The sequence below is a fragment of the Moschus berezovskii genome, chromosome 3 (genome assembly GCF_049115385.1).
Source record: "Moschus berezovskii isolate FMDL1 chromosome 3, NW_MosBer_1.0, whole genome shotgun sequence".
Lineage (NCBI taxonomy): Eukaryota > Metazoa > Chordata > Mammalia > Artiodactyla > Moschidae > Moschus > Moschus berezovskii.
Genome location: NC_142462.1, coordinates 60,113,120 through 60,136,180, shown reverse-complemented (window position 1 = coordinate 60,136,180; position 23,061 = coordinate 60,113,120). Strand labels below are relative to the sequence as shown.

General features: G+C 42.3%; 1 protein-coding gene across 3 annotated transcripts in view; it reads left to right on the top strand.

Annotated features, from left to right (window-relative positions):
* Positions 1-2,254: 2,254 nt before the first annotated feature.
* CAV1 (caveolin 1) overlaps positions 2,255-23,061 on the top strand; it is a 36,591-nt gene continuing 15,784 nt past the window's right edge. Inside the window, exons 1-2 of one of the 3 annotated variants that reach the window (XM_055420823.2) lie at positions 2,255-2,386; positions 3,813-3,977. In XM_055420823.2, coding sequence (XP_055276798.1) covers positions 2,357-2,386; positions 3,813-3,977 — 195 coding nt within the window. In that variant the 5' untranslated portion in view covers positions 2,255-2,356. The other 2 variants (XM_055420824.2, XM_055420825.2) reach the window with 2 other exon arrangements.

The following is a 23,061-nucleotide window of genomic DNA, read 5'->3' as shown; positions in this document are numbered from 1 at the left end:
AAATTCATAGATAATCGGACCCTGCCCACCTGTGAACAGAAGAGATTAACATACCCCTTCCAAAGGCTGGCCATTCCCTGGAGTTGTCTTGCAAGACTGAAGACCTATGAACTTTACTTCCCAACTGCCTCTCCCTCTCTTTTCTGCCTTTTGATTTTAGTTCCTCTCTACTTCTTTCTCTCCAACTCTATAAAAGAACCTGGCATCCAGACCCCAGCAAGATGGGTATTTTGAGGCACTAGCCTGCCATCTTCTCCGTTAGTTGGCTCCCTGAATAAAGTCCCTCCTTGTTTTAACCCCTAGTTTTTCGGATTTATTGGCCTACCGTGCAGGGAGCAGAATGAACTTACACTAGGTAACAGAAAGAGTTAGAGGAACAGTAATCTTTCAGCAATTATTAGAGATAGACTAGGCACTACAGAGGGTTTCACAGGTAGCTCATCTGGTAAAGAATCCACCTGCAATGAGGTGACCTCTGTTTGATTCCTGGGTCAGGAAGTTCCCCTGGAGAAGGGATAGGCCAGGTACTCCAGTATTCTTGCGCTTCCCTGGTGGCTCAATGGATGTAGGAGACCTGGGTTCCATCCCTGGTTTGGGAAGACCCCCTGGAGGAGGGCATGGCAACCTACTCCAATATTCTTACCTGGAGAATCCCATGGACAGAGAAGCCTGGTGGGCTATAGCCTATGGGGTTGCAAAGAGTCGGACACGACTGAGTGACTAAACACACACACAGGCACTATACAACACACTGACCCTGACACACACACACCGCCTTTGCTAGAATATCTTGTTTGTTAACATGTAATCTGTTTAAAGCATTTAGAAGTAAAATGAAAAGCCCAACTTTGGGAAGATATTTAGTATTCTAATGATGACTAGCCAGCATAATTAGTCATCTAACATTTCTGACACTTCTCCCTTACAGTCGAAATTTATCTTTTCTTAAAAAATTATATTGCCTTTCTGCCATCAACAACAACAAAGCCTGTGCTTTGTCATCCCTTTTATGTGTTTATGTTTTCTCTCCGCCTGCATAATCAACTCTAGGAGTTCCATTCTCTGTTTCTCCTTCTCCTTCTTTTGTACCCAGATGCCCTTTTCTAGACTGCCATGTATCCTGTGCCATTTCTGGTATAGTCCTAACTTTTTCAAGTCATAATCTGACTTCTGATAGCATGTGGAACATAATGTAAAATGTCCTTTCCATTTTTGGAGAGTGAATTTCCTAACAATAACAAGTGAACTTGTCCTAAAGTAAAATGACTGATTATTGCTCAATTCATCTTGTGCTGATTTATAATAAGGTAAAGAGAGAAGCTCCCAATTTAGGAAGTTTCTTAGATAAGATATTTTAACTCCTAACAACTTTTTAAAATTTCTAATCAATTACTAAAAAAAACCAAGCCTCCTTTAACTCACAGTCAAGTACTTTAAAAAATATCTGGAAACTTGAAACTCCAATTAAATATTTGTACAACTGTAAATATTTTATGTATTTTGTAAACATGGCATAACCTGTTGGCACAGATTTCCTTTGTTCCAGAAAAAAAAAAGTAAAATTATAGAAAAGTTAAACATTTTTATTTCTTATTTCAAAGCATTTGGGAGACATTTCAGAACGTTAAATTCTGCAGGCCTGTTTTTCCAAGTTTCCATTCACACAGACTAGATGTAAACCAGTGTCACCAAAAGCACACCACACGCACCCACACAGATTCCTTCCTTGTGTTTAGGTATGAAATACACCTAAAGATTCTGGGTCGCTTTTCATCCCTTTCTCTGCAAAACTGGGAGATAGTTGTATCTTAGGCAACGATGGAACTTGGGCGATGGGAAGAAACGGCTTAAAACAAGGCAGAATTCTCTCCGAAGCTCGGTTGCCTATACTGGGCATCTCCGTACACGGTCTTCGTCTCCCTCCTCCCGTCCCCACCCCTGTTGGGATGATGCACTGAGAAAACATTAGCTCTCCCCAGTACGCCTCTCAGTGGCTTATAGCTGAGAAAATGTTGCCCCAGGTTTAAAATATCTGCCCAAGGAGCCCAGCGCGAGTGAAACGCTTTCTCATTGCTCTTGACTCCCTGCGGGCTCTCCCCACCCTCTGCTGCCATAACCTTGGGGATGTGCCTAGACCCGGCTCAGCGCACATCCCGGCCAACCGCGAGCAGAACAAACTCTTGGCGGAGAGCCAGGAGGCTCCCTCCCAGCCACCGCCCCCACCCCCCACCCCGCCGCCTCACCCTCAGCGCCTTTTTTTTTTTCCCCCATACAATACAAGATCTTCCTTCCTCAGTTCCCTTAAATCACAGCCCAGGGAAATCTACCCAGAACCTTCAACCAGCCACGAGCCAGAATGTCGGGGGGCAAATACGTAGACTCAGAGGTACGCCTGGGTGGGTGCGCTCCGGAACGCGGCGCGCAAGGAGTGCTGCTTCTGCTATCTCCCACTCTAAATATTCTGACTGCTTTGCTTGCCCCAGCCCTCTCTCGACGTTGAAGCACTCCTCTGGCTCTGGCATTGCTGAGGAATGGGCTTGGGCGGGGAGGTGAAGAGGAGGCAGGAATGTTTCATGTTTTCCTGTTAGGAAGGGAGCCTAGGGGCCTAGGTCGCGGAAAGAGGGGGTCGTCGGGGTCCTGAAGTTGGGTTGGTCGGACTGAGGGCGCGTTTCTGAATGGCTTAGGGGTACTGCCTTATTGAGAGCCCCCCCCCCCCCATGGTACGGTCCCTGTCTGCTGGGAGGTGGAGAGCTGGAGTGCAGGGTGGGAACTCATTCACACGCAGTCTTGAGGACAGTCCCCACGACTCCCCACCAGGCACCTCAACCAGCTGGCCGGGGCGGCGGCGCGCGTCATGTTTGCACTTTCCAAAGCTCTTGGGCCACCGCTAGAACTCTTCCTGCATCTCGGCTCCTGGCAGGGGTGCTTGGATAAAGCACCCTCCTCATAACTACCATTCCCCCCACCCCCCACCTTCTTACCACCTCCCGGCGCTCGGGCTCCGCCTGGGTGTGGAAACCTAGTTTTCCCAAACGCAGCCGCCGCCGTTCAGCAACCGGCCAGGGGTCTGGGAGTGACCTAAGGGTGGGTCGGAGGAGTTGTGCAGGTGGAATATCGTTCTAGACAGTACAGAGGGGTCTGACACTTGGCCCGATCCAAAGATAGGGGATGCTGGCTTGTGTGCACCGGGGGAGGGGGGTGTGCGGGGAGCTGTGGAGGGACAGAAACGGCAGAGGGAGGGTGGAGGATGCGGGCAGGTGCAAAGGATACTTGGCCAGAAAGAAACGAAAATGGGAACACTGCGTGGGGCGGGGGTCAAGCTGGATCTTAAGGATGAAGTTAGAAGGAGTTATGAAGAGAAGGGAAATAGGAACCAGGGCCTGGAGCAGGTGAAGAGCTGGGGAGAGGGTGGCATGGCGGAGAGAGGGGCTGGATAAAAGTCGGCAGTCAGATCCGCTCCCCTGTGGGGGTCTCCGCGGGATTCAGCCGGTTGGGAGTGAGTTGGGCTGTGGCCGGGCGGACCGCGCTGCGGGGTTTGCCCTGACCCCTGGCGGTGGCGGGCGAGGGAGGCTGGAGCTCCCAGCCTGGTACCGAGGGGTGTGGTGTCCTCTCCCCGATCCTCTTAAAAAGCTTGCGGCGCCAAGGAGTTTACTGTGCGCGGAGCCACCGCTTCGAAATCGGTTAGTTCGATTTTGAGCCTCGAGGTTTGCCTCGCTGCCAGGCTAACTTTTCTGATTCCGGACTTTTCTTTTTGAAATCTCCTTCCCACCGCCGGTGCCACCCTCTCCCTCCGGGCCGTCCGCCCTCTGCAGGGACATCTCTACACTGTTCCCATCCGGGAACAGGGCAACATCTACAAGCCCAACAACAAGGCCATGGCAGAGGAGATGAACGAGAAGCAAGTGTACGACGCGCACACCAAGGAGATAGACCTGGTCAACCGCGACCCCAAGCATCTCAACGACGACGTAGTCAAGGTAAGGTGAGGCGGCCAGCGCTGACGGGGCCGGGACAGCTCTCCTCTGTCTGGCTAGCAGCCTGTGTTTCTTTCCCTGTCTTTGCCACACACTCACCGTTTTCTGGGGCTTGATGTGCGGGAACCGCGGTCGTCAGAAATGTCACATGTACCCTACCCGCTCCTGCCAGTTAGTTCAGCTGGAATTTAGCTAACTTGAGTTTTGTAGGAGTTCAAATAACTGCACCCTTCTCCTGGCAATATGAACCTCCAGGTCTCAGTAGCAGACAGCCCCGCAACACTTGAGAGCGGGAGGTGTTTTCTCTACAGGTCATCCTCTCTCCGACTTCAGGCTGAAAGTCTAAGTGAAGCGTGGTGCTCCACTGCATATAGAATTAATAAGCAGTGAGATGGTTTTGTAAGGTCTTATGCCAAAGGTAACAACCGGAGTACTAAGGAGGCAGGTTCCCCCGGTTAAAATTAAGATAACCTGAAATGATTTTCTTAAAAATATGGATGGAAATGCTCCTGACTAAAGATGAAATATGTGTGTGTGCATACATATGCAGAATAGAATCGAATATTTAATATTTATAAGAAGGGTATTGGAAAAACATGGTGTTTGTTGTACACAGCTAAGCATATTTACACAACCAAAAATAATATGTGCCTTTTGATTTCTCCTATAGACCTCTAGTTAGTTGTGGAGAGTTGCTTCTTGAGCTTATGGGACATTCAAGATGGAGTTCCTTTTTATATTTCCAGGATGTACTTGGTGAGATTAAAAACAGATTAATTGAATGGGTGTTGGCTAAACTTAGATCTTACTGGATGGTCAGTTTTTAATTATCATCGTGTTATCTAACTTTGATCCTTTTAGTAAATCTTAGAGGAATTTGTTGCTTGAACCCATCTTGATTGGGAAATCATAGGCCTGAGCCATCCTTGGCTGAGGATTTTCTTCAGGAAAAGGGAAGTTCAAGGGAATTCCTGGCCCTTGACCAGATTAAAGTGTGAAGACCCCCAGGGCAGCCAATGGGGTGGATGAGCAGTTTCCAGCTACCCAGCATCCTATCCAGGATGGGAGGAGCCATAGTTCAGAGACTGTTCACATTTATGAATAATATATTTCAAAAAGGGGAACAATTTAATCTGTAACTGGAAGGAAAATAGAACAGTCAGAATTGAGTCTCTTGGCTTGCTGGTGAAGGAAAAAAGAAAATTGGAGCCTAGGTAGACTTTTCTACTAGCCAGATTATGGAATACTTAAAAGCAGCAGCAGCAAAAATAGTAGTTTATAAACTGGAAATTAGAATTGCTAAAAACTATTTATTAAAAACATTACCTTAAAGGAGCAAAGGGCATTTTTACTTGTTTCCCTTCTCATGTAGTTTTGAACAAGATGGAAAAGTGTCAGGAAAAGAGACAGATTTCAGAAAGGCCTAGCTTCATCTCAGCCTCCCTGTTGTTCCCCTGCAGTGGAGAGGGATTCCTGGAGCAAGAGAACCTCCCAGGATGAGTCAGACAGGCCAGTAGTGTGGATGTGGGTCTCTACACAGAGCATGACTAAGTTGAGAAAGAAAGGCCCCACTGGGAAAAGAGACTTCAACACAGATGGAAAAAAGGCATAACAGGCTTAGTGGAAATAGCAGTTTACAAAATAGCATTTCAAAGAGCAAATGTGGGGATCTTCATATTAAAGAAATAAAAAGGAGGAGATAGAGCAAGCTTCTGATGGCCTAGAGAAAGCAAATCCCACCCACTTGCTCATAGAACTATGAGCAAAACAAGACAATCAGACAGAAAAATCAACCTTGAGAAGAATTTCGTAGGCCCACTTACTTAGAGGTCTTGCTTAAAGAGGCCTTTCAAGAACGCCCTGCAAAGAAAGAGTACCATCTGCCAGTAGGGCTGGGAAAGGGAGCCTATGCCCAGTGGAGACGCCTATCTTATATTATTTTTCTTTGAGTCCAATCATAAATGTAAGGATAGAAACAGTGATCATCCTCTCTGTGTTTCCATGACAGTAAATAATAAATCTCTGCAAATTTTACTTTTGACAATATATATTTCTTAAAATAATAAAGGCACTCAAAACTTCACTCTTAATGCCTGGTAACTTAAAATTTCATAAAGAAATGGTGGTCAAATGAATGTACTGTTAGAGCTACCCAGTCAGGTAAGACAAAGTCTATTCTAAAAGCAAGCAGCTCTGTAAAAGCTGCCAATTCTGTCCAATACTATAGTCACTAGCCACTTGTGGCTGCTGCTGCTGCTGCTAAGTCGCTTCAGGCGTGTCCAACTCTGTGCAACCCCATAGACGGAAGCCCACCAGGCTCCCCCATCCCTGGGATTCTCCAGGCAAGAACACTGGAGTGGGTTGCCATTTCCTTCTCCAATGCATGAAAGTGAAAAGTGAAGGTGAAGTCGCTCAGTTGTGTCTGACCCTTAGCGACCCCATGGACTGCAGCCCACCAGGCTCCTCCATCCGTGGGAGTTTCCAGGCGAGAGTACTGGAGTAGGGTGCCGTGTTGCCTTCTCCACTTGTGGCTATTACGATTTAAATTACAAGTAATTGACATTAAATGCAATTTAAAATATAGTTTTTCAGTCACACTAGCTACATATTGGGTTCTCAGCACTTAAGGTTAGTAGCTACCATATTGGATAGCACAGATATAGAATATTTCCACCTTCATGGAAATTACTATTGGACAGCACCAGACTCTTCTTCTTTTTATATTAAAAATGTCCCCATACCAAAGTTAGAAACTTGTAGATGGAGAAGAAATGGTAAGTGTAAGGAGCAGCCCGGCATGTCTCCACAGTATCCTTTAGTCTCATAAAACAGCTATTTAGGGTGGAGAAGAAAACCCAAAAGCTAGAGGTGCCATGAATTTATATTCACGAAGGTGGAGTATTATTACCTATTCCACTGGTGATAATGACATAAGTTAGACTACAATTTAGTTCCAATAAAAATGGTTTCTTCTTTCACTAAAGGTTTGTTGTACCATATTATGTCTGTATAGGTATTTATCCCCCAAAAAAGTCAGTTATAGATTATTTAAAAAATTCCTTCTAATTAAAATGGTCATACCTCCAGACCCTCCATTCTCCCTCTGAGATTTCTGTCTTCTTCATTCATATCTTTACTGTGTACTATTTTGATTTTCTGATAAAGAAAATGGCTTCAGATTTATTACTCTGGTATCACAATAGCCATTGATCAATTTATTAAATTCCTAACATATGCTAGAATAGACACTGTGCTACGTTCTACAAAGGTAATTCCTAAAATAAGCCCTAGCAATCACAAAGATTAGAGTTAATGAAGATGAGATGCATATAGATTAAAAATACACACACACACACACACACACACACACATACATATACACTATCACAACAGTAAGTTACTGCCAAATGTTAACTAATTGGTCCTTTTTTTTTAACTTTGACTGCCAGGAAACATATAACTAGATTTTAAGTTTCATTAATCCATGTTACTTGTTCTCTCACATATGGTTTTGAATTTTCACTTTTTCAACTGGCATGTTGTTTTATGTGCCCTCTATTGTAATGCTTCTCATCACTTTGGAAAGAGACTAAATATATACTATAATAAGAGCTGTCCCAGGTGGTTCAGTGGTAAAGAACCTGCCTGCCAATGCAGGAGACATAGAAACTTGGGTTCAATTCCTGGGTCAGGAAGATTCCCTGGAGGAGGGCATGGCAACCCACTCCAATCTGCTTGCCTAGAGAATCCCCCTGGACAGAGAAGCCTGGCAGGCTATAGTCCACGGGGTTGCAAAGAGTCAGATACAACTGAAGCGACTTAGCATGCACTCACACATATTATAATAAATTAAAAGAAAATAGTATTTAGCATTGCATAATAAAAAGTTTATTTAAAAGTGAATCTTTCAATTATCTTGATCTTAGTACTAATTCTGCAATATGGATGTATATCAAGTCATCATGCTGTGCACTTTAAATATTATATTTGTCAATTATTCCTCAGTAAAGTTTTTTTTAAAGTTTCTTAAAAAGTGAATGGAACTGATATTATTAGGGAGACCCTACTTGGATAGGGCCATAAGGTGAGAGAAGAAGGATCTATTATAGAAAGTTTAATGGAGAAGGGCATGAAGGAGATACAATCTGAGTTGGGTCATAATAATAGACAGATGGAATTCAAATAGCTGAGAAAATTACAGGAGAACATTCTTAATGAAAAGGCATGGAGATGGGAATGTCCCACACAGGACATAAGTCTAGGAGGTTTAGTAGCCCATTTTGACATTAGAGTTCTTGTGGCATAGTCACAGGTCATAAAGATGAAAACGCTGAGTGTGGCCAGATGATAGAGTCCTAAGTCCAGTATTCCTGATAAGTTTGAACTGTATTATGTCGGATGCTGATTGCAGCCAGGAAATTAAAAGACACTTACTCCTTGGAAGGAAAGTTATGACCAATCTAGATAGCATATTAAAAAGCAGAGACATTACTTTGCCAACAAAGGTCCGTCTAGTCAAGGCTATGGTTTTTCCCGTGGTCATGTATGGATGTGAGAATTGGACTGTGAAGAAAGCTGATTGCTGAAGAATTGATGCTTTTGAACTGTGGTGCTGGAGAAGACTCTTGAGAGTCCCTTGGACTGCAAAGAGATCCAACCAGTCCATTCTAAAGGAGATCCATCCTGGGTGTTCACTGGAAGGACTGATGCTGAAGCTGAAACTCCAATACTTTGGCCACCTCATGCGTCGAGTTGACTCACTGGAAAAGAGTCTGATGCTAGGAAGAATTGGGGGTGGGAGGAAACGGGGATGACAGAGAATGAGATGGCTGGATGGCATCACCGACTCTATGGACATGAGTTTGAGTGAACTCCGGGAGTTGGTGATAGACAGGGAGGCCTGGCGTGCTGTGATTCATGGGGTCGCAAAGAGTCGGACACGACTGAGCGACTGAACTGTACTGAACTGATGTCAGCAGTGGGAAGCCAAGAAAACTTCAAGCTTGGGATGACATGATGAAGGTGGGGCTTTTTGGAGATGACTGGTGGAGGTACAAGATGTAATAAAAAGGTAGCCAGTCTGGATGAGGAGCAGTTATGATGTAACTACATCAGGGTCAAGACATGAAATGAGAAGAACGGGATGTGGTGGCATTGGAATAAAACCACATAAGCACAAAAGGACAGAATTTTAGAAATAGAAGAGAATGTAATGGTTATCAAGTTAACCTCCAATTCCTTTTTTTTTTCTTTAACATTAAGAGAAATTTAAGGGTTAAGAAATGTTAAATTTTTATACACATGTTCACATGGTTACTGTACAACAACAGATATTTTCAAATATCATAAGGGATGAATAGATAAGATTATGTGATTATTGTCATTAAAGGAGAATTCTGAGCCTAGTTCTGAGACAAATCAAGACATCTTAGAGGAGATATTTTTTAAAATAAAAATAATGCATTTATAACTTTCTTTTCTAAAACTTTAAGTTAATATTATTAAATATACACATATACAAAGTTTTCTTTAGCAATCATGGAAAAAACATACAAATGGTAATCAGACCAGTTTTGGTTTCAAAATAACAGCCTAAAGCCACCATGATCCCTTTCAACTATAAAGCATTCTAGAACCATTAGTGATTAATATCAATATAACTGATTTTAAATCTTATGTTTGCTTGCTATACTTACAATCAGAGCACAAGATTTAAAAGATCAGATTGACCCAAAGCACTCAGCATCATGTTAATAGTCTCTTCTGTTGGAACTGGTATTGGTTTTATTTGTTTGTTTAGGAGATAGACACACAAGATGGTTATTAATACTCTGCCACATGTAAGATCATGCATGGCATTCAGAATCCCCAGTTTGTAAAAGAGCACTGTTGTTGTGTTTGGTGGGAAATTATTCTCACATCACTGAGCAAAAAAAGATATTAAAATGGGAGACATTATTCATTCTTAACCATTTGAAATATTTTCAAGGTTAGTCAACAATGATATACATTTTAAATGCTTATTAAAAGAAAATGTTATTTTTTTTCTTTCTCTACCTCATAATTTCAGTTAAAAATTATTGAAGCATTAGCTCAACTTTGGTTCAAACTGAATAGATTTTCATATTATTTATTATCCTTTAAGACAAAATACACCAAATATTCTTGAATTATTAAAAAGTTCATGATGTGGGGTTTTCTTCCAATTAATAGCAGTGTTGGCTACATTTTAAAGTGGCTTGAAGTAAGAACAGCTGCAAGAGTAAGCAGCATCTGGAAAGTTCAGTAATTTATAAAACCACCTGCTTATGCATCCTGCCCACTCAGGTTCATAAAATAGCACTTTCATATTCCACATGAAACTGCTCTTTAGTTTGCCCTACTTTTAAGCATTAGTTATCATTCTCTATGATGAAATGTTTAGAGTGAGCTGGTCCCTAGATGAAGAGGGCTCTGTGCCCTGAACTATGGCGTCCTGGGCTCTTTCGTGATTCTCCTGGCCAAATTTGCAGTGGGCAAAGGGTAGGGCTGCTCTTTTCATATGAAGAGAATTTAGACCAAGAAATACTCTCTCTTCTTCCACTTTTTGGACCTCATATATATATATAAATCTAAGTTACTATACTTAGAAAAAGATTTACATACTATACTTCTGTTAAAAGAAGTTTTTATTTTTTAAAAAAAGTCTTCATCAAAAGCTTAACCATCAGCCTCTAGAAATATGCTTAACCATAGGTGCCCAGAGGCACCTTGACAGTAAGAAGAGTATTGTGTCAGGAAAATAAATTTTTGAGACTTTGATAACTTTATTTTTAAAAACTTGAACGTAATGATTCTTAAATATATTAGACACAAAATTCTGTTTCTTTAAAAATCAAGAAAAGGCATGCACACAATAATCAGGTCCATTTTGGTTTTAACCTAAGGACCAAATTCTTTTGCGGTCTCTATCAACTGGAAAATGTCTTATCCCATTAGTGTGGGACTGAACGCCAAGGAAGAGGGAAAGTAATGTCTGGACAACGGGTTTCTCAGCTTCAGCAGTCCCCAAGAGTGGAACTTAGAAACAAAGAGCAAACTTGTTTGACTAATGAAAGCTAGTAAACCCCAGCCCTAAAAATACTTTCAATTCAGTTCAGTTCAGTTCAATCATTCAGTCATGTCTGACTCTTTGCGACCCCATAGACAGCACGCCAGGCCTCCCTGTCCATCACCAACTCCCGGAGTTCACTCAAACTCATGTCCATCGAGTCGGTGATGCCATCCACCCATCTTATTCTCTGTCGTCCCCTTCTCCTCCCGCCCCCAATCCTTCCCAGCATCAGAGCATCAGAGTCTTTTTCCAGTGAGTCAACTCGTCGCATGAGGTGGCCAAAGTATTGGAGTTTCAGCTTTAGCATCAGTCCTTCCAATGAACACCTAAACACTCTCCTTTAGAATGAACTGGTTGGATCTCCTTGCAGTCCAAGGGACTCAAGAGTCTTCTCCAGCACCACAGTTCAAAAGCATCAATTCTTCGATGATCAGCTTTCTTCATATATCTATGCTTCTTCAGTTTCTCTAACTCTAAAGAAAAGAATGAGAGTCATTCTCATATAACAGCATTCCTGCCTCAAACCCATTTATCTTTCAATAAACGACTATTATATACCTACTATTATGTGCTGCACATTATGATTGGAACAAAAGTAGACCGGAGCACGGCCCACAGAGTTTTTTTTTTACTATCTCCTTTGCCTCTCTTCACACAGTTTCCTTTGAAAACTTTTGCTGAAATTCCTTTACCAAATTCTACTGTCTGTTAAAATCTTAAAACCTGCAGGACTTTCTTTTTAAAATGCCTCATCAAGAATGCTTCAAATTATTCCTGAGCCAGTAAATAAAACTAGCAGAAAATAAGGAGCATATATATTTTTTAAACAATTTGCCCTTGTTTTGGTCCTGTAAAAATTGTAACTAACTTATAGAAAATATTTCAGTTCTCTAATATTCTCTCTTCCCATATTAGTGCTGAACCTTTAATCTTTCTATTGAAAATTTAAAATTTCCAACCTTTTAAAAACCTCATTGCCTCTTTGCAAACCTTTCATATTCATCTGGGCATCAGAGTCATCATAGGAGTTTTTAACAATAAAGATACCTGGACCCACTGCTGCTGCTGCTGCTAAGTCACTTTGGTCATGTCCGACTCTGTGCGACCCCATAGACGGCAGTTGACCAGGCTCCGCCGTCCCTGGGATTCTCCAGGCAAGAACACTGGAGTGGGTTGCTATTTCCTTCCCCAATGTGTGAAAGTGAAAAGTGAAAGTGAAGTCGCTCAGTCGTGTCCGACTAGTAGCGACCCCATGGACTGCAGCCCACCAGGCTCCTCTGTCCATGCGATTTTCTAGGCAAGAGTACTGGAGTGGCTTGCCACTACAGAGCTACTAAATTAAGAGTATATAGGAATGAGGCCTAAGCTAGGGGCTCTTGGCTCCCTAGATTGTGAAGTCAAGTTTAGAAATGATTGTACCTAAGGTCAGCTTAAAGATATACACCTGGATGTTACTATCCTAAGAGAACAGTCATACTGTGTAGTCTAGATGTTCTCCCTACCAGAATACTTGAAGGTTGCGTGCATGCGTGCTGAGTAGCTCAGTTGTGTCTGACTCTTTGTGACCCCTGATAGGCTCCTTTGTCCATTGGATTCTCCAGGCAAGAATACTGGAGTGGGTTGCCATGCCCTCCTCCAGGGATCTTCCCAACCCAGGGATTGATTCTCAGCCGCTGCATCTCTTATGTCTCCTGTACTGACAGGTGGGTGCCACCTCTAGTGCCACCTGGAAGCTACTCTTGCAGTGCCACCTGGAAGCACCTCTAGTGCCACCTGGAGGCCCCACTTGAAGGTTCCATTCCATTCCGTCGCTCAGTCGTGTCCGACTCTTTGCGACCCTGTGGACTGTAGCCTACCAGGCTTCTCAGTCCGTGGGATTCTCCAGGCAAGAATACTGGAGTGGGTTACCGTTTCCTTCTCCAGGGGAATCTTCCCGACCCAGGGATCGAACCCGGGTCTCCCGCATTGGTGGCAGACGCTTTAACCTCTGAGCCACCAGGGAAGGCCAGTTTAAACCAGGGAGTTTTGAAACACCATAGACAGTTCCCAAATCAGCCTTGCTCAATGGTCCTTCATCCCTTGAGGCCACTTGGGCTTACAACCAACTGCAAGCTTAGAGCCTCAGGGTGACCTAGGGTTGGGGTAGCCATATGTTTTGGGTTGTCCCATGCCCCTGAGTAACTATTAACAGTGCCCTTTTCATGCTCAGAAGTGTCCCAGTTTGGAAGAAAAAGTATATGCTCATGAATGAATTGGCAATGACCTGTAACTGATTCCTATACCTGGAATTCACCAGAAGTCCCTGCTTACATTATTTTTTTTAGCAAATGGGCAAAATTTCCATATTCTAGGAATGTCATGCTTTCATTCCTCTCTAGTCTCACCTTTCTCTTATCCTTCACTGGGCCATCAAGCTGCACTCTAACTTGGAGGACATGCTCTTAAGTACCAATCTACTCTACCCTCAGACCTTAAGTTTCTTTCCCTGCAACACAGGGTTAATGAAACCAACATCCTTCCATCACATATTTTGTCAGCTACTCAATCAAAGAGTAGTAGCAGCAGCAATCAAAGATTAAAATGTTTAAAATAGTTTTGATTTTTTTCATTCAGTCCAGGAAACATAAAATGGCATGCTTTCATATGAGCCATTGTTTAGGGTGGGGGAAGTGCTTTTAATTTTGTCCTAAAGGAAATCTGCATGATCCATGTACTGTGCAACTACCAAGGGAATTTAATTGGTAGAACAGATTTACACCTGCACATAATACATATTTCCTGCCTCTCTTATGTTGATGTTTTAGATATAAAATACATTTTATTTTCTTTATTGAGCCTTGAGAAGATGTCTGTTGTCAGTCATTATTTCACAGCAGGGGAAGTACATGTTCCTAAACAACTGAGCTTCCCCTTAGTCATTGTTAGCTATTTAGGTAATAAAGAGTGAGTCATTTTTAATTTTTATTAAGACTTAAGTGTTGATAGTGTATATATGTGCTTAATATATTTTAGCAATTTAAAAGTGAAAAATTTTAAATTGCATTCAGTATATAAACCTTTCTTGAGCCCAGCAAGGGCATTATAATATAAATAGACATTGATATGCTGCTGCTGCTGCTAAGTCGCGTCAATCGTGTCTGACTCTGTGCGACCCCATAGATGGCAGCCCAACAGGCTCCTCTGTCCCTGGGATTCTCCAGGCAAGAATACTGGAGTGGGTTGCCATTTCCTTCTCCAAGACATTGATATAGTCTATGTAAAAAGATAAACTACATCCAGAGACTGCACTAGGTCATCTCACTGATGTAGGCATCAAACACAATTTCTCACTTATAATGAAGAACTATAAAAGATGCTGACTTCTGAACCCAAGTAGTGAGAAACTAGGAAATTGGGAGGGAAAGAAATAAAGATAAAGAACAACAAGGCCCCTTTTCCCTGCCCTGCTACTCACTCTCTGCTGGACTAGGTTTTACATATGCCAACTCCAGGACCCGCCACATCCATTGCTTTGCATAGTGCTGGCATATCTAATGATATGATCAGGTCCAGGCACTGACTATTAATTCTCAGCCCCTGACCCCAAGGGGTTTAGAGGTTATCAGGAAACTACACATGCAAACAAATAGTGTGGTCACCGAAACTTGGGGATGGCCTATAGCTGGGCACAAAGCGGAGAGTTCTCAACAGTCTCTAAAGCTGAACACCAGGCACACATGGCAGGAAATAGATGCCACCAGAGGGAGCAGCAGGAACAAAGGTATGGAGGTCTGAGGGCACCTAGCATGTTGTGGGCACCAGTGGCAGGTCAGTGTAGCCAGAGCAAGGGATCCAAGTAGGAGCCAGGTCAACAAGGCCTTCTGTGCCCAGCCAGAGCATTTGTCTCTTTTAAGTCCATAGCAACCCACACAGGTATTTTTAGGACAGGAAGTGACCTGATGAGATAAGACTCCTGTTAATAGAAAGGGCTAACTTCAGTGCAACTGGGCAAACCAAAGGATGCCAGATGTACAGGTGGTAGTGAAATAGGCATGGAGAGCTTTCTCCAGTACTTTCTATAGGCTAGCTTGCTGGCAAAGATTATTTTACTTACTCTTCCAATGGCATTTTGAGGAGGTAGTATTATTTTCAGTTATATTCACCTGGTAGATAAGCAAATTCAGGTCTAACTATTTGCTCAGGATTTCATAGGTAGGAAATGGTACACTCAGAATTTGAGCCCAGACCTCAGGACCAGGGTTCTCAATCACTGTGCTCCAGTGCCTCTCTGTAATAGATCACGATCTAAGCAGACAATGGTGTCTCCATAGAGAGGAAAGACATGACCTTGTTCTCATAGCAGCTGAGCAGCATTTGGCAGGGGGGATTCCAGACATGGTCTATTTGTGAAGTGACAGGCCTACAGTTCTAAGATCAAACTTCAGATCCTGGTAGGTGAGTTGAGGGAGGAGGAGAAAGGACCAATGTAAAGAACAAGATAAAGCCTCACATTTCAAGAAAATATGCAAGGTGGGTGAGCAAGCTCCCAACAAGGCAGTGAAGGTCAAATCCCAAAGACAGGTGTGGGGTACAAAGTAGGGATGTGTCCCAGTTATTAGAAGTGGAATACACACTTGGGATGAGACAAGCTGCAATGCTAGCATGTGTTGAATTACCTGAACCTTTAAAGCACCCTGACTGCCCAGGTTGGCCATAGCTTCTGGGCTGTAGCTGATCCTGCCTGGATGTGCAGGGAGGGGCAGGTGTGAGTAAATGAAGCAGGTCCTGACATGCACTTTGCATTTAACAGCTTCATTTAAGGTTCTCAGTTTGTCTGCTCAGTTTCTACAGATATTCATGCCATTACAGGACTACATTGTAAAAATAGGAAACAGTTGAGAAAACCCCTAGTTTTATGCTGGTGGGAGAAATGCCTATTTAATCCTGAAAGAAGTTTCTCTGAGACTTCCTCCCTGTTAATTACATAATTGTTCTCAAAAACAAATACCAGAAGTAAGGAACAGAATTAATACTGCATTTTACAAGGCACCATTAATCTTTCAGAAAAACAATTAAAATGTTCTATCAATCACAGCTCACTGTTTGCCTTTTCTATATTATTAGCAATAATATATAGCTGGAAATGGGCATGTGTTCAGGAAATGGAACTGCATTCATTGGATTTCATTGCCAGTTATTTTGGATGGTCAACAGATCCCTATTTCTCACGTGTTCTTAGTGTCAGGCTTGTTACTAATATGTAGGGAGAAATTGTCTAAAACAGTTAACAACCACCAGTTCACCAAAATATTTTGGGTAAACCTTTCTCTTATTCTAGCTATAAATGTAGGATTGAGAGTCATTCTCTGATAAAATGCTCCCCAGAAAGCCCATTCAGCAACTATTTAGGAAGCACTTACTCTGCACCATGCACGGAGCCTGCCATGCATCCTGGTACACCAGAACCTGCCTAACAGAGCCACAGGCACCTGCTAAGCCTCACCTCAGATATCTGGGCCTCTGTCAGCCCTCCTTGATGGCCCTCATCAGAACTGATCGTCTCTTCTCTTGGCTCCCACCACATTGTAGTTTTGTGTCTATTTTAGCATGTATCAAAGTCGTCTAAGCATTCTGCTTCTCTATCCTCATGGCTCTCTCCTCTTCTCTCCCCACATCATGTGTGAGTCCTTCAGAACAGAAGAGTGGCTCCCTGTGGTCTCAGGACTGTGGCTGCCCAGTACTCACCTAGGGCCCCCACTGAGTCTGCTATCAGAAAACGGATGCCCAACTGAATCATCTGAAAAGAATCTGAAATTTCTTTTTTAACTGTTTTAAGTGAGTGAAATGTTTTAAGTGAGCGAAAAGACAGTAGGATTACGTCACTGTCTTCCTTTGTTCCTCTTCTCTGTGGTGGCCACCTTTAAAGCCTTACAAGGAAAAACATTTCCAAATAATTAAGAAAAAAAATCTAAAAACATTCACTCTATCTCAGGTAAAGAGAAAACTCGTTCTAACATGTATATATATTTATTATTAAAAATTCTTTTTAATCCTCAGTTTGAAGAGGACACAAATATGCCTCTCCTGAGCCTTCCTATGAGCAGCTAAGACACCTGGACAATCTCCCAGGGCCTGCAGGATAAGGCGAATCTCCTAAGTAGATGGCAGGCAGGGCAGGCAGATTCCCAGAATGCCAAGAGATACCACTGTTGCCGCTTGGCACTGTCTCCTATGGCCAGAAGTATGAAGGCTGAGAGTTGGGTCTTAGGCTATGTGAGAACTCCCCTGCCAAGAGAGGGGTAGGAGGACTTCCTGTCAGACCCTCCATATACCTCTGGACAATTGCAGGGGTCAGCATCAGAGGAATGACTAGGTCAGGAAAGAGCCTTGAAGAAAAATCCAAAACCTGAAGAAAAAAACAAAGCCTAAAGAAGACAACAGTTTTGAAAATCCCAAGCCTCGTCTTCCTGCTCTTTCATTTTATTGCTTCCATATATTAATTATACAGAGCTCTGAGATTTTACTAGCTGGGAGGTGGTGACTGTTAATCTACCATTTCAACAGCACAGAAATTTCTTTCTCTCAGAGATTTCAGATCTCAGGAGCAAAACAGAACAAAACAAACAAAAATAAGCAAAACACTTCAATATTTCTAGGAGTCAGACATCATTTGTTTCATTATTGATATCTGGGCCAAGTGAATGTTAGCTCCTTTTCCAGACACACTTCTTTCTCTCATCTCCTGTGATACAAGGTGGATTCACTATAATAAGGATAAGAGTAAGACATGTCACTGGTAGTCACTCAGTTGTGTCCAACTCTTTGCGACCCCATAGATTGTTGCACACCAGGCTCCTCTGTCCATGGAATTCTCCAGACAACAACACTGGAGTGGGTAGCCATTCCCTTCTCTAGGGGATCTTCCCAACCCAGGGAACAAACCTGGTTGCCTACATTGTAGGCAGATTCTTTGCCATCCGAGCCATCAGGGAAGCCCCAAGACATGTCAATTTGATCCCAAATAGTTTCCCTATCAACAAAGTATAGGAAATTAGGATAATTTAATATAAAGTAATAATAATTTAATATAATAATCAATAATTTAATATAAATTAAATAATAATATAAATCATTATTCAGTTAAGCATAGGTAGAACTAGAAAGCTGCCATTAAAAAAGGATGCTGATGTGTAATGTGGATTTTAGATGTGACTGGTATCTAATACACAACCAGGAACACAGTTTTAGCACATTTACCGTTTTATCAATGAGTGGCATGAGCAAGTTAAGAGGACTCTCAACTTACAAATGACACTAATTATAACAACCTTGTTAACATCTATGATAAAAATAATATCAAAGTGATTTTTGGCAAGTTACAAATATTCTATACAAATAAGATTAAAAACCAATACAAAGTGAGATAATGTTAAAAAAACTAGGAATACAACATATAGCTATTAACTGGGAAACAAATAGGCAAAAATATGAAGAATAAGAAAATACTAGGAGAGGGTTTCTCCTGGTATTTCTGTGGGAGCTTGTGAGGTGGAACATCAAGATGCTTGGTGAACACAATGGATTTGGAAACCCTTTGTAATAATTCCCTAGGACCAAGATCTCCTGGGTGAAAATCACTATTGTAAACATACCCTTGAATGAATCCATCAAGTTCCATACCCCTTGGGCAATAGGGGAACCAAACTAAGTCTTATCAATTGTTCCTGAACATTAAACATCTCAATAATTTAATGACATTTTAAAGGAAATATAATAAATAGACTCAAAAGGAGAATGCAGTCCAAAAAAAAAAGTCATAGACAAGATTCTCTATTTGCTACAAATCAGGCTTACTAAATATGGGTTCTGTTTTGAGCTTATGAGGGAGGTGGAGATGCTGGAAAGATCCTATAGAAGAGCAAAAGGAAAGAGATAGGGATGAAGAGAAACACCCAGGTAGGGCTGGGGAGGGACTGTCTTGTCTGGCAATTTGTTAGAAGAGTTGAAAGGGAACATAAAATGTCAGCTGCTTTTAGTTATTGCTAGGATCTTATGTACTCTTGCCTAGAAAATCCCATGGACGGAGGAGCCTGGTAGGCTGCAGTCCATGGGGTCGCTACGAGTCAGACATGACCGAGTGACTTCACTTTCACTTTTCACTTTCACACATTGGAGAAGGAAATGGCAACCCACTCCAGTGTTCTTGCCTGGAGAATCCCAGGGACGGGGGAGCCTGGTGGGCTACCATCTATGGGGTCACACAGAGTCGGACATGACTGAAGTGACTTGGCAGCAGCAGCAGCAGCAGGATCTTATGAGACTTACAAGGGAATTATTGCTCATATGCAATCACCACTCAGGACAAGGAAAAAGGAGGAAAGAGTTAGTTTTTAAAAAACAAAAACGTTAGATTATGTGGGAGAAGAAATTCCAAGTAATGAGTGGTTAATCCCAGGAATGTGTCACAAGAGGTTATTTTGTAACAGTTGTGTGTTGAATTCCTAATTTGTCTATGTAGCTTCTCAAATCCTTCTACCTCTACAATGACAATTTGGTGTGTAAGAATACTGACACAGAGTCTCATAACTAAGCATAGGCATATGTATGAACACTTTCCTCTATTCCTGCAGGATACCTGGTTTGTTTGGGGGCAAAGAGGAGTTGATGTGGCATTGTGTTAACAGTGGTTGAGAATGCAAGTGGTAAACATCTGAAAGTAGAACACTGAAAAATGCATGCATTGTATGTTCCAAAAGGTCAGTATGAAACATTATCTTTATGGCAAGCCTGCCCATCCACTCCCTCCTACACATTGCATATTCACACAATTTTGCAGCTTGTATAAATCCCTATTGTGATTTAAACTCATGAGACAGTGTGGCTTCTGCAGAGGGTGGCTGTTTTGTGACTTTAGACCAGTCATTCTTTATACTAGTTGCAAATCATCTGGGGAACATTTAAAAATACTGTTGCGCATGCCCCATCCCTAGAAATTCTGATTGAATTGGTCTAGGATGGGGCCGAGGCCTATTTATTATTAATTTTATTTTTTGGCAAGCTCCCGAGGTGATGCTAATGTACAGCTGGAATTGAGTCTGGTTTCAACTCAGACTTTCTCTATAATAAAACCACACATCATGACAAAACTGTAAGCACTACAGTGGGAAAATTATTACTTCTCTAGGTCCTCATCCGGCAGAGTCCTTAGAATTTTTATTGGAATATGATGTTTGTCACTCAAATTCCTATTAAAAAAATGCTTTCTGGAGCTCTGCTCTAGCAGCTATATAAGATAGACTTTGTACATAGGATAAATCTCGTGTTACTTACGTAATTCAGTCCTGATGTTTTTCCGTTTCCTTTGCTCATTCTTTCTATTCTCCCCAAGAGGAAGGTCAGCTGGTTAAGAGTATCAGAACATCATCCCTGTCATTCCTTTTTAACTTGGGTTCATGGTTCAGGCATATACTAGGAATGGAGCTGACAACATGCACTGGTTTCTCTTCTAATGGTGTAGAGGCCACAGGAACCTTCACTGGACATAGGGATGGCTGCTGCTGCTAAGTCACTTCAGTCGTATCCGACTCTGTGTGACCCCATACACGGAAGCCCACCAGGCTCCCCCATCCCTGGGATTCTCCAGGCAAGAACACTGGAGTGGGTTGCCATTTCCTTCTCCTATGTGTGAAAGTGAAAAGTGAAAGTGAAGTCGCTCAGTCGTGTCCGACCCCCAGTGACCCCACGGACTGCAGCCTACCAGGCTCCTCCATCCATGGGATTTTCTAGGCAAGGGTACTGGAGTGGCTTGCCATTGCCTTCTCCTACATTTCTCCAGACCTGGCACAGAGAAGAGACCCCAAGTCACTGAGAAGTACTTTACTGATGCCAATCATTCCTCAGAACAGATGGGGAAACTGAGTCTCAGAGGAAACCTGAATTCCTGCCCTCTCTTGGACACTGACCTCAAGTATTACCTTGGGTCTTGGAAGTCACTTGGATTCTTTGGACAGCAGTTTCATCATCTGTAGCAATCAAGAAGTTGAACTAGAAGATTGCTAAGTCACTTTTTATTTCTAAAATTCTGTGATTCCAGTTAACCAGTATTTATAAAAGTGTGGAACACTATAAAAGCACATAGAAGTCCATGCAGAGAGAAGGGTAGAAGGCCCCTCATCAATATAACCCACTCCAGTATCCTTGCCTGGAAAATCTCATGGACAGAAGAGCCTGGTGGGCTGCAGTCCATGGGGTCGCAAAGAGTCAGACACAACTGGGCGACTAACACTTACTCCTAGATTTTACCAATTGTCATTTTCACGTTTAATATTAAGGCTGTGGGACTTAATCATTTTTGAAATACTGAACTACCAACAGATGGCATGCTGAATACAAATATATCACAAACAAACATTTGGTCCTGAAGAAGATTAAGAACTGGAGTTCATTTCCCCTTCTCATTTGGGTTCAGAACTCTGTGGTCTTTCCTTTTATTGCCCATGCCTCCAAAGTGACTGTTTGTGTTCCAAGATAGATCAGTTCCAAAGTTGGTTACAAACTTTCCATACTTTTATTTTTTTTAACCAGCCAATTCCTCTTGGTTCACATAACAGCAGAGTGCATCATCACTTGCAACTTTAGTTAAAGCAATGGCATTAATAAGGTCTAGCTAAACAGAAAATGCTCAGACTTTCTGAGCGCTGACAGTTGTCAAATTCACCTAGTTCATATGGCCACATTTCTTAAGTTCTTTTTAACAGCCCATCTGTGAGCAATAGGATCAGATGACTAAGAACTACAGGGCAGAAGCACCATGACTTTGAATCAGATTTTCCCATTACCCAGCTATAAAGAGTCTGTTTCTCTCTGACCCATATAAAGTTCAGCATTTAAGACCCTATGTGATTTTAATCCCATCACTTAGCACCCTGGCTGTAAGAATCTGAAGGAAAACATTAATTTGTTTGAATTCCAGACGCCCTGAACATTCTCTGGGAACTCATCAGCTCCCTAAGCTAAAGCTATAGGTTTAAATCTAAATCTAACTCTGTAAGTTTCAACCTAAATTTCATGATAAACAAAAATGAAATAGATCTGTCTTCTCTGTCTTTGATCATTCTTTTTCCAAAATTACTATGCATTAGGACAATAGAATGCAGTCAACAAATGCAATCACTAGCCCCTGGCCAGATAACACATTCCAAACTTTATTTCCTAAAGGAGATTTTATCAAGTTTGTGCTGTTATAAACAGGAGAGAGAAATATAACTTGGCAAATGGAAGCATTCATTAATTTATCCATTTATTCAACAAACATTAATTTAGTATCTACTACATTCCAGGGCGGAGAAGGCAATGGCAAGCCACTCCAGTACTATTGCCTAGAAAATCCCATGGATGGAGGAGCCTGGTAGGCTGCAGTCCGTGGGGTTGCTAAGGGTCGGACACGACTGAGCGACTTCACTTTCACTTTTCACTTTCCACTTTCACACATTGGAGAAGGAAATGGCAACCCACTCCAGTGTTCTTGCCTGGAGAATCCCAGGGACGGGGGAGCCTGGTGGGCTTCCGTCTATGGGGTCACACAGAGTCGGACACGACTGAAGTGACTTAGCAGCAGCAGCAGCAACATTCCAGGGAGCTTATAGTCTAGCAGCAGAAATAACCTCACACACACAATCAAACCATTAAATAAGTGTGGGGTAGATTGGATGAAAAAAATGGTCTGGTCTAAATTCAAGAGGTTAGTGATTTGGGGAGGGGCAAAAAAGTGATTCTTCTATTACCTTAAAAGTAAGGAAGTGTACCACAGAAAGACATCACTCCTCCTTGATAATGATTGTTGAGGAAGCTTGAGCAGCCAGAAGCCATCCCTATTTTATTTGCACTGTCCCCTTTTCAAAGACACTTGTACCCAAATCATAGATCCTATCCTGGTTCTGTTTCTTCATTTCATTTATTCCATCCTCAAAAAGTAGGTACTTAATAACTACTGAATAAACTCACAAGGCCACAGTA